We start from the raw sequence: 12,508 nt of genomic DNA, 5'->3' as shown, positions 1-12,508 counted from the left end.
GCCTCCCACCCTGAGAAATCTTCCCATTCCTGCTTCCCAGGGTTCGTCATCAGCTAGCCATCACCTTCATCTGCATGCAAATTTTACACAGAGTCATTTCTTTCTCATCTCTATACCTGCCAGCTCAGGATATTTCTTATCACAGCTGTTTCACTCCTTCAGTCACCTGTGTGGAGGTTCTCCCAGTTTCATCATCCATTGCCTCTAGCTTTATCCTTCCAATCTCCTGCTCTGGCAAACCTCCATCAGTATTTTTTCCCAAAGGCGACATATCTTTTCCAGCCTCAGCTTTGTCTAATCCATTTCCATTTACCATTTTAGGCACCTTCTCTCTTAGTTCTTTTAATTGCTCATTAAATAATTGTTGCATGGCACCAACCATCAGTGGGATGTTTTTTTCAGTACTTTTACCATACTGAGTGGTTTCTCTGAAATCCACACAGTCCTTTCTTATTAATAAATTACATTCCTAACATTCCACCCTCACAGTGAGCAGCCATGCAGTTTCACATTACAAGCAGCACATTCACCAGTGAAGCAGGATTAAGAATAGAACAAAATAAGATGAAAATTTCTCAGAGTTGGAGAATCTCTTAGCTGTTTAAAAACTTTATTTAGTATATAGCATGTTGTTGTTGTGGTTTTTTTTTTTTTTGAGCCCCTTTGTCTTAAGCCAGTTGTTGGATCGTATTTCAGTTGAACATTCTAACCAGCAGAGAGTCAGTCTCAGTAGTAATTTACAGGAATTTCATAAAAAATTGAAGTGAGGGAGGCTTCACTGATCTTTGCTCTAGGACTGATCCCTAGGGCTATTAAGTTTGGGTGGTTCTTCTGCTCCCCGATCACTCAGCTGCCTGGGTTCTTTGAAGATTTCTTGGTCCCACAGCAGGATAGCAGCCCTTCCAGAGCATTGGAAGTTAATCCCTGTTATCTCTGTTCCTCAAAGATAATACAATAGGCAGCAGCTATCTTTAATCGCCACCTAATTATCTCTGTTGTTAAGAGTCTCAACAGGAAACATCTAAACAGCCATGATTCCTCCACAGAAGTCTGTATAAGAGCCAGGAATTTGATGACCTGAATGTATCTGAATAGCCCTGGAATGAACAGATTTCCCCCGTTCTGTTCCTTTATTGTTCCCTGGGTTTGCTCTCCCACTGTGCTGCAGTACAATCCCGTACATTTCTACTGAGGATAAGACTCATTGTGTTCAATGGGGCTTACTCCCAGGTGTGTGAATATAGGGGTGCAGCCTCGCTCATCTGGGATTTTCAGTTTAACCAAAAAAATTTCTAAATTTAATTCCAGATTTGGAGACTGAAAAGTTTTCTGCTGCTTTAAATTCCTTCAGATTAGTTGCGCTTCACCCTTGCTGCTTATTTTACCAATGTGCACTGATACACAACAGTGCAAAGAAGCACTCTTGATATGTTAATACCAATATTGATATGATAATAAATAAGATTGCATCAATATTATTTTTGTGTGGTTACAGATAGGTAGCCGTGTTGGTCTGCCATAGTCAAAACAAAACAAAAATTCCTTCCAGTAGCACCTTAAAGACCAACTAAGTTAGTTCTTGGTATGAGCTTTCGTGTGCATGCATCTGAAGAAGTGTGCATGCACATGAAAGCTCATACCAAGAACTAACTTAGTTGGTCTTTAAGGTGCTACTGGAAGGAAATTTTTTTGTTTTATTTTTGTGTGGTGTTTTACCAATGCATACATGAACTCCTGTGCATCAGTGAAACACTGCACAAAAATAACATTGAAGCATTTGTTATGTGTACTCTCAATATTGCCTTTTTGCACTGCTGTAGCAAAGTGCACATATGTGCAGAAAAGTTGAAGGCTGTGGCAAACTGTGCATGTTCTGTACAAAATAGAGAAATAATAAGTGGAACTTTGGAGACTTAAGAAAAAAATAAGCAATTTGGAGCTTTACATTTTGGGGGTGACATTAGGACGTGGAGTATTTTGAAAGCATCTCTTGAGGCCTTTCTTGTTATTTTAAACATAAATAAAGAGGGTTAACTATACTGTGTGTGCATTTTCTTTTTTTACAGGCTTTCAGAAATTATATTTTCTGAGCAACTCTATTCCAATTGCTTGGTCCTATCTTTTAATGTGTTCCTTCTGTTTGGCTTCAGTTTGGGGTGTAGGAAAAGCAGCTGTTTTCTTTTATCTTCTTTCAGCTGCCATGGCAGTGGCAGGAGCCAGAAGTCTTTGGAGCAATAATGTTTTATCTCTATTGACACTGTGCAATTTGGGGTGGAATATGAGGCATTCCTTAGGATCAATAAGTGAGGCTCTAATCTTCAGATTACAGCTGAGCCCCAGACCTATTCACAGAAATGATTCAGCTGTGGCTGGGCTCATTTGCTCATGAAGCTAAATGCAAACCTGCCTCAATAGCAATCTCATTCGCATCTTCAAGCAAGAATGAAAATGGAAAACATAAAAGGACAATGTATGTGTGAGAGCTTGGCTAGAAACAGCAGATAAAAAGCGAACAGACACTGTGCGTGTCTTCCTTTCGCTGGGTCTCACAAAGATAGTTGGTTATTTGCCAGGTTTGCAAAGACACTTAATGTCACATTTCCCTGAATTTTGCTCACCTGTGCTGCTTTCCACCCCTCCAGTTCTGATACCCACATTTTCAGGGTTCCCTAAAACTTGAATATCCATCAAGGGGCATCAGAAGCTGAAGTTTCAAGTGAAAAGATGGTGGGATGTGTGGAGGTGGAGCTCAGCAAAGTTTCCACAGGAATGTTTTGGACTGATGGATTCTAATCACGCAGGAGGCTCACCCAATGCAAAGTTAGTTTGGCGAGCAGCTCTGGACCAGATGAAGCACAACCTTATCACGATTTTGTATTTTTCTGTTGTGCACTGCCCTGTGATCTTTGGATGAAGGGCAGTATACAAATTAAATAAATAAATAAATAAATAGGGACGTGGGTGGCACTGTGGTCTAAACCACTGAGCTTCTTGGGCTTGCCAGTCAGAAGGTCGGCAGTTCGAATCCCCATGACAGGGTGAGCTCCCATTGTTCTGTCCCTGCCCCTGCCAATCTAGCAGTTCGAAAGCACGCAGTGCAAGTAGATAAATAGGTACCACTCTGGCGGGAAGGTAAACGGTGTTTTTTTTTTATAGTATTTTTATTAGTTTTTACACATATCAAAGACAATACAAAACAAAACATAAACATCAAAGACATACAACAAAAATTTGACTTCCCCATACCTTCCCTTCGCTACATCCTTATTTTGCCATTTTTTCGAGCAACTCATCAGTCAGTTTTTAATCAAGTCCCTTTTAAATTTACTTAAAGTTTAAGGTTTACAGCTGTAATTCTTTATTTCTTACCCCTTGACATCTTATCAGTCCGCAATTTTACAATAATTTTTAAGATATATTTTAAATTTCCTCCAGTCCTCTTCCACTGTCTCTTTCCTCTGGTCACGGATTCTGCCGGTCATCTCTGCCAGTCCCATATATTCCATCACCTTCGACTGCCATTCTTCCAGAGTAGGTAATTCTTGCATCTTCCAATACTTTGCCAACAGGATTCTTGCTGCTGTGGTTGCGTACATAAAAAACGTCTTATCCTTCTTTGGTACCAATTGGCCGACCATGCCCAAGAGAAAAGCCTCCGGTTTCTTTATAAATGTCCACTTAAGGACTTTCTTAATTTCATTATAGATCATTTCCCAATAGGCCTTAATCTTTGGGCAGGTCCACCAAAGATGATATAAAGTACCTTCAGCCTCATTACATTTCCAACATTTGTTATTGGGCAAATGATAGATCTTTGCAAGTTTGACTGGGGTCATGTACCACCTATAGATCATTTTCATTATGTTCTCTTTCAGGGCACTACATGCCGTAAATTTAATACCGGTGGTCCATAACTGTTCCCAGTCAACAAACATAATATCATGACCGATGTCCTGTGCCCATTTAATCATAGCTGATTTCACCATTTCATCCTGTGTGTTCCATTTCAGCAGCAAATTGTACATTTTAGATAAATTCTTAGTATTGGATTCTAACAATTCTGTTTCTAACTTTGACCTCTCCTTCTGAAAACCAAGTTTCCTGTCCTGCTTAAATGTCTCATTTATCTGACGATAATGTAGCCAATCTCGAACTTTGTGCTTTAGCTTCTCAAAACTTTGAAGCTTCAGTTTTTCACCATCATATTCTAAAATTTCACAGTATTTAGGCCAATTAGAGTCCATGTTAAGTTTTTTCACTGCTTTCGCTTCCATTGGTGACAACCACCTAGGGGTTTTACTTTCCAGTAGATCCTTGTATCTATTCCAAACATTATACAATGCTTTCCTGACAATATGGTTTTTAAAGCTTTTATAGACCTTTACCTTGTCATACCACAGATATGCATGCCAACCAAAACTATTGTCATATCCTTCCAGATCAAGAATGTCTGTATCTTCCAGAAGTAGCCATTGCTTCAACCAGCAAAATGCTGCTGATTCATAATAAAGTCTTAAGTCTGGCAGGGTGAAGCCCCCTCTATCTTTTGCATCAGTTAAAATCTTAAATTTTATTCTGGGCTTTTTGCCCTGCCAGACAAATTTAGATATATCTTTCTGCCACTTCTTGAAGCAGTCCATTTTGTCTAGAATTTGCAATGTCTGAAATAAAAACAACATTCTTGGCAATACATTCATCTTGATAACAGCAATTCGGCCTAACAAGGAAAGTTTCAGCCTAGACCATATATCTATATCTTTTTTTACTTCTGACCAGCATTTTTCGTAGTTATCTTTAAATAAATTCACATTTTTAGATGTTAAATTTACCCCCAGGTACTTAACCTTTTTTGCTATTTCCAACCCAGTTTCACTCTGAGTTTCAGGGTAAACGGTGTTTTAGTGTACATCTCTTGTTTTGGTGTTCCGTTGCACCAGAAGCAGCTCAGTCATGCTGGCCACATGACCCAGAAAAACTGTCTGCGGACAAACGTCGGCCCCCTTGGCCTGTAAAGCCAGATGTCGCAACCCCAGAGTCGTCTGCGAATGGACTTAACTGTCAGGGGTCCTTCACCTTTACCTTTAATTATAATTAATTTCTCTACTGAGCATTAGTTCTGATTTGTTTACTGAGTGGTTATACAACCATGAGCACCCTTCCTGATTTGCTTACAGGAGGCTCAGACGTATTCACCCCATAGTTTTCAGTCCATTTCACCCTCAGTTCCGAACTGCAAAAAAGTGAATTTGTTGCCTTGGGGTTACAGAAAACAGATCCTGTTTTCTTTTTGCACTGAGCATGTGAGAAACTAAAGACACTGTTGCCAGATCTTATTAGGACAAAGTGGAGTAAACTGGAAGATTGCTGTTGCTTCATAATGTTAACATTTAAATGGTCCCAGGTTGTCTTTGAAGTTAACACCTTACTGAGATAAATGGTATAGAGTAGCGTTTATTCCTTTGCTGCCGCTGTCACGCTGGCTGGCGAGAGTGTTCCATAATTGATTAACAGGATACAGTACATTGACTTATATAAGGAAGGCTGCTGTATCTCTGCAACAGAAAGGCTTAGAGGATTGCACTTTTAGTAAGTGAAAGATTGGATATTTCCCCTTCTGAAAAAAACAGCAAAACCTGTCAAAAGATTCTGCGTTTCTTGGAATCTTTCCCTTGTGGCATCTATAACATCTCTGGCTTTCAGCCGAGGGTTAAGTGAAAAAGCATAGAGGGGCTCCGACAACGTTACAAATGTTGCCTCAACCCTGCAAAAGCCACTTTTGATTTCTATTTTTTAGCTAGCTCATGTATGGTACACACTATTGCAAGCTATGTGCTCAGATTTAATGCAATTTATCTTAGCAGCTTGCTCATTTTCAGAATCTCCCTCTCTCTCACCTCGCAAATTGATTTAGAGTTGAATTTGCGTAGAGAGAGCTTGTGAGAGACTAAATAGATGGTGCCACATTTATTAGCATGGAAGGGAGGCTTGTTTCGCTTTCTTGACCCACATCTTCAAAAATAGAAACAAATTCCAGGCTGTAACATATATTGGCAAGGAGCATCTAATAACACTGGAGGTCTCCTCTGGTAGAACTTCCAAATCAGCACAATAAGGAAATGATAGCTTCATAACCCAAGGCTCCCAGTTACCACCACTGTACTAGGGCTGCTTTCATCTGAGGTCACATCGTAACTGCTGGGAAAAGAAGAACCACACAGAACATTGCAGAGGTGGCAGGGACCCCGAGGGTCATCTAGTCCAACCTCTTGCAATGTTGGAATCACCTTGGTAGCATACGAGGCTCCAGTTATATATGATAACACTACATTTGGGACTCAGCTATACAGCTGCAAATATAAAGTGCATCTATACAAATGCGATACTAGGTGGCCAAGGTGAGCTTATGGCAAATTCAATATATTTTTCAAAACACTTTTTTTAAAAAAGCATCTTCATTTTTTAAATATGTGTCTCTATTGCACCTTGGTACTAGTAATGACTGCGTCACATAGCCACTGGCTTCCTAAATACCAGCTCAGAATGGATACACTTGCAAACTTCTTCACTGGTTGCAAAAGTTGATACCATATAGAAAAGCAACGCTGCATCAGTGTTATTCCCCCCCCCCCTTGCAAGATAGCGTTGCACCGAGTGCCTGTACGCGTAATCAATCACATGATGCAGTGCACACACACTATTTGAATGGCAATGCCCATCAGCTTTGGGGAGGCCCTGCCCCCTCAAATATTTTATGGGAGGAGGCAAAGGGACCTTGCCCCCTAGCAGTTGGCTCCTATTCTCCTCTGTACTGAGTCCAATGGAAGTAAAGTGCTTAAAAGGATTATTGAGATTACTGCAAAAACAGATTAGACCTCTTAAATTTCACTTCTTGCAGCATCTCTAGCGATTAACAGAGTGCAAATGAGTTATTTCCCTGATAAATCATGGCTTAAGCATGGACAAGTTGCTGCTATTTTGATTACCCCAATAACCATGTACAATTTGTGTGCACAATACCCATTGACATGTATGGAAATTGCCAGGAAATTGTGTCAGTGGCTTCTATGCATTGCTTATTAAATATTATCCTAGAGGCTGGAATACCCTCCAAGTGTCCTGATTTTCCAGGGAAAGTCCTGGAATTACAAAAGGCATCCTGGCTTCTGATTGTTCCTGGAAGGAGGAGGATGATCCGGCGCTTGTCCCGCGTGGCTGTGGCTGAGAGGGAGCCCCCCCCCCCCGTTGCCTCTCCATGGCCGCCACTTCCAGCCTCCTCCTCATAGTGGTCGCTGGAGAGCAGGCGAGGAAGGGGAGAGGCTGCCACCTCCAAGGTCCAGGCTTGCATGCCGTGCTGAGCGGGAAGAAAGGGGGAGCGGAGCAGAGCACAAGGAGTCCTGATTTAAAATATATATATCTATTTAAAAAAAATATTTCTCCTTTCTAAAATGTATATATTGCTGTGTGTTTTTCTTTTTGTAAAGCCACCAAAGAATAAAATAAAATTGTGATTAAGGGGTTTTCTCAGGGCGGTGGAGGGTGTGTATATGCTCTTGCCTTTCTTTAGATAGGAAATGCTCAGGGAAGGGGGTAGGGGAGCACAGGGGGTCAGGGGGGAGTGAGAACTCCTGGCAGAGGGCAGCAGAAACACAGGTGCTGAAAGGGCAGCTGCAGGGCAGGAGAGAGATGGACAGACAGACAGACAGAGATAGCCACCCGCTTGTCACATGATCCCATCCTGGGAGTGGGCAGGGGGGGGCGGTGTTGGCGGACAGGGTCCCACTGCCAGAAGTACTTGTTCAGGCAGTGAACGTGCTGTGTCCTGCTGGTGTATACTCTGTGGGAGGGGCTGAGGGGGGTCAATGAGGGTCAGTTGCAGGTTGAGTGAGAATTTGGGGGGGGGCGGGTGGCAGAAGCACAGGGGCCAAAGGGGAAGCAGACCCTCCAACAGTCCTTGGACAAAAATGTCTCTATTTTCATCCAGAGGAATGTTGGAGGGTGTGGGCTTGCTCCTCACAATGTGGGTAGAAGTGCAGCCACCAGGATGGGCCGCATCTACATGGCGAGGTGAATCGGAATGACTCTATACATTCTTGGCCACTTGGCCAGATGTGAGAGGGGATTATTGCAGTTTTACTGCAGGCATTTTGGATGCTGGTCGTACAGAGCAGCCTGCAGGGGAGATTGTTGTCAGGGCCGCTGGTGTCAGAAAGGCCCCTTTCCCACCATGCTGGTGAAGTGTGTCTGGATGACTTGACCAAGAGAAAGACTTTGTATGGTATGGCATAATTACAGAGTGGTGAGTTTTGACTGTATTCTTGGTGGCCTGAGTGGGCTCCCACAATGAAAAGAGCTGTGGTAGCAAACAAGATGCCCTGGAAGTTATCTACTGCAATAGGCACCTGCAGGACAGCATTGTGAGTTTTCTAGGTCACATCCTGTTCAAGAGTGGCAACAAAAAGGCCATAAAGGCCTGGCTAGTGCTCTGTATACCCTAAAACAGGGGCACTAAGTAGGGAGGGCCGGGGGGTACACACCCCAATTTCAGAGGAAAGGTCGCCCCCTCAAGCTCCAGGGTAACCGTGCACACATGCCATGAGGTGTGCTTGCATCCTGTGTGCACACTGTGGGGTGTGCTGATGTCATGCAGGCATGTCACAGGCCTTCAGTCGCAGGGGCAAGGTGGTGAATGCGCCCTAAAACATGGCCTAGAATGTGTGAAAGCTGTACATGCAATATGCATAAAACAAATCCTCCAAGTGTCCCTATTTCCCAGGGAAAGTCCCAGATTTACAGAGGTCATCCTGGTTTCTGATTTGATCCCAGAATGTCCTGCTTTTCCTTAGGATTTCCCTATTTGCATTGGATAAATATTGGCAGGTATGGTAGGCCATTCTTATTTTCATCGGAGAAATGTTGGAGGGCATGGAGTTATCTGGTTCCTGAGCCATCTGAGGGCAGAACAGTATAGGGAATTTTTATTATGCTTTTATATATGTTGGAAGCCGCCCAGCATATAATAGGGCATCCCTATTTGCATTAGAGAAATGTTGAAGGGTATGATAAAACGTTATGTGGAGGTGCAGAAGGTGCTTGTGGTGGAGTCTTTGTTCCAATGTTATGTGAATCGATGGCTCATCCTTGAGAGTCTCGGATTCTCTCAGAAGCTGTTAGCATATTGAGGAAGCAACTTGCTTATTTGAATCTCTTTCTGAGACCAGACAGAGAATAGTTCTTAGACTATATTAACAAGGAAGAACCTAAAGAAAAATGGATTGCATTCCTAGTTGTTTATGAGCAACCCTCTGGTTTTTATTTACAATGTTTTTGTAACAAGTTTAAACACAGTTTGCAGTGAAACTTTGGAAATCCTTTCCTGGTGTGGGGAGCTTATGGATTCCTACTCTGCATGAGATCCAGATCAGGAAATTCTGCTTGCATAACTTTTAACAGACTGGTCTGCAGAGCACTGGGGTGACTGGGGAGTGTGGCCACACACGCATCCCTGAAACAACACTCTTCTTCTTTGTCTTTCAGAAAAATGTGAGGAGCCCTTGGTCTCAGGCCTGGCCCCCTCCTTCTTCAGCAGCTCGTCATCTATGCCGTCTGCATCCAACAGTTATGCACCAGGTTTCGCAAAGCTAAACAAACGAGGAGGTAAGAGATTTGTGCACACGACAGTTGCAAGAAGTATCCACTACTCACAGCATAATAGGTTGGTAATGAAACTTTCAAAAATAAAAAGGTGCTTTTAGGAAGCTTAGGACTGACACCACAGATTGGAATAAATTACTTGCAATACTTATGAAATTTCAGCGGAAATATAATGTGCTATGTAAGCTACCTAAAAAGATAAAAAGGTGAGATGCAAATCCAGCAAGTAATATATAATCTTAGTGACATGTTCACCATCCAAAAAGCTGGAGCATGACTGTTGCTCATGTGCAGCATATGCAATAAGTTGGAGCGCCTGTCAGATGACCCTGTTGTAGCACATCATGCGTCATCAACACCCCTCTCTTTCAGGCCCATGTTTTTGAACAAAACAAAAATATTTGGGAGGAATTACTAATGTTCTGTTCTCCCTAAAGTTATTTGGTCTCTCAAGAGAGAAAATAGCCTCGTTTGTAGCAAACCTTTTGCACAGTTTGCCACAGCAGCAAGGAAATGGCAAACTTGCATACCTTCCTGATACCCAAAGCAGCTGCTTAGCCTAGGCCTTCCCATTGCTTCAGTGGGCCATATGAGGGCATAGAGAGCAAACACCCAAGTCTTCCAGGTAGTTCCCCTTTCTAGGCACTTGCTGTTCCTTTGCTACTGGACCAGGTTCAAGGATCTTGTGTTGATATACAAATGCTTGGACAACTGGGACCAGCATATTCTTAAGGCCTGGGTGAGCCCTTATATCCCAGCTTGATCACTGAGGTCACCTGGAGGAGCATGGTTAGCCCCCCCCTCCCCATTACAGAATTTCAGCTGGCTCCAACAGGGGTGTGTAACCACCTTACTTGCTTTTGTGCAGACACCTGTTCTGCAAGGGACTTCTACCTTGAGCAGCTATGTCAGAAACCCCCCACCCCCAGGCTCTGCTTGCTTTCGCTTCATGTGCCTTTTCCCAGGAGGAACCAGGCATGCACAGTCAAAGTGAGGAGCATCTAACTCCTGCTTGCTGGCTGCTGCACAGGGGTTAAATCAGCGTCAGGGGTGACGCCAGCTGATGGAGATGTGGGTGTTGTTTGAGGGAGATGACCTCCTGCACCAAATCAGACTCCCAGTGAGACAAGGTTGGCTTGCAGTCCAAAGGTTCCCCAACCCTGAACTAGGACCCATGCAATGGGATACTGGGCTGTTGTGCTCCCCCAATATATATATATATATATTTAAAGGTACTCTCATTTTTCTACTCATATTGAAATACTGCCCCTCAATGAGGCCAAACCTACATTCACATAATGCTTAGGGGTATGCGTCCCCCAGCATCCCCCCAGAACAAAAGCACTGCTGTGCTAGCAGAGGTTTGGCCAGCATCCTTGCTTCTAACCTTCAGGTGACTCTTGGGGGTTGTTTGTTTAGGCAAACAGGCCTATTCAGTAGTTTAAAGATGAGCCAGTTCTTTATATGGTTATTCTGTAATGTTTGAAATTGTATTTTCTCCTTTTTGTATATTTTGCACACTGCCCTGATTTTTTTTGTATGAAGGGAGGTCTATAAATATTTTTTATAAGATGCATAAATGAAATAGGTGGCAGAGGGAAGCCCCTGATGAGTTGGTGACTGTGATGGACAGCTGGGCCAGAGCTGTCTGGTGATGCAGTGCCTCAGACTTCCACCAGAGGGCTGGAGTCTCTTTCTGATTGGCTACCAAGGCAGGCAGCCAAGGGGGGGGGGGGTCAGGGCAAGAAGCACACCAGTGGAGAAGCAGCAGAAGCAGAAAAACGCTTCTGCAAGTGACCATGGAGGGTTTGCGGGAGGAAGGGAAGTCAAGGTCTCAACAGCAGCCTCCTCTTCAAATCAAACCACTGCCCTTGCTGCTCTTTGTGCAGTACCATTAAAGGAATCTAAGTGATGCCATAAAATCAGAGCCCACAAAGAAAACCACTGGGAGAAAAGTGAATCCCTTTTAGTTCTCCTCTCAATAAACCTTTAAAAGCACCTGGCACAAAACAACACCTGGACCTATTTGTCCACAATTTGGCAGGTTTCTGACCTAAGGACACTCCATTCAGGCCTGCTCCTCTCAGACCAATTGCACAGAAAGCACATGGAGAGATAAACTGATTTCCTTTTTTTATCTATCCCGAAACTACAAATGCTGCTTTTGCAGGACTGGAGCTTCCTTCTGAAATTTAGCATAATTTTGCCTCAGAAGAGTTTGCTGTGCCTGAAAAATTAATCAAATCTTGCCAAAAAATAAAGAAGTTATAGATGTTTATTTAAATAATAATCAAAATTTAAAAGTGCATAGCACAAAACCCTTGGCATATCTGCCTGTAATTTACCTGTAATCGGCTGATGGTTGCAAAGTGGTCTCAAAGCAGAATTTTTCTGTGAGAGACTCAGCAAGACCTGATGATCAGCAGACTGGTGGTTCCTGCAAAACCCCTGATGCGTAAAAGGGTCATGTGACACCACTGTGTTGACAGGTGGGTGGCCTCCCCAGTCAGACTTCACTGGTCTGTAAAGGATTCCAACTCTTGAAATGAAACTTGGTGCTTCTTTTCCACTCTGTGTCCAGTGCTTCTTAATTCTACATGCGGCTGAGTCACAGCTCCCAGAACAAGTAGCAGCCTCCTGTCTCCTTGTGTCCCAGGAAGGCTAAATATGTGGTGACGCCCTGCATATCATTAGCAGCCTCACACTTCCCCACACCCACAAGGACCACCCAGACCAAAGGTGTGGGGATAAGCAAAGGGGCAGCATTATGGCATTGCATAGGAGTGCCAAAGAAGTTTGCCCAGAAGCAAGTGTCCCGGGGCCTAATGCAAGAGGCAAGAATGATGAGTCCCCAGAT

The 12,508-nt window shown here is 43.2% G+C and overlaps 1 protein-coding gene across 2 annotated transcripts in view; it reads left to right on the top strand.

Annotated features, from left to right (window-relative positions):
• The window catches only part of CNTNAP2 (contactin associated protein 2), a 1,023,642-nt gene that overhangs the window by 370,621 nt on the left and 640,513 nt on the right, over nt 1-12,508 (top strand). The window contains exon 2 of one of the 2 annotated variants that reach the window (XM_081931011.1): nt 9,535-9,654. The exons of the other annotated variant lie outside the window; for it this stretch is intronic. Coding sequence (XP_081787137.1) covers nt 9,535-9,654 — 120 coding nt within the window. The remainder of the gene's footprint in view (nt 1-9,534; nt 9,655-12,508) is intronic. 2 annotated transcript variants of the gene reach the window in all.

The sequence above is a fragment of the Podarcis melisellensis genome (assembly GCF_964234715.1).
Source record: "Podarcis melisellensis genome assembly, chromosome: 12".
Lineage (NCBI taxonomy): Eukaryota > Metazoa > Chordata > Lepidosauria > Squamata > Lacertidae > Podarcis > Podarcis melisellensis.
The sequence above is the reverse complement of the archived record's forward strand: the minus strand, read 5'-3'. Positions and strand labels throughout refer to the sequence as shown.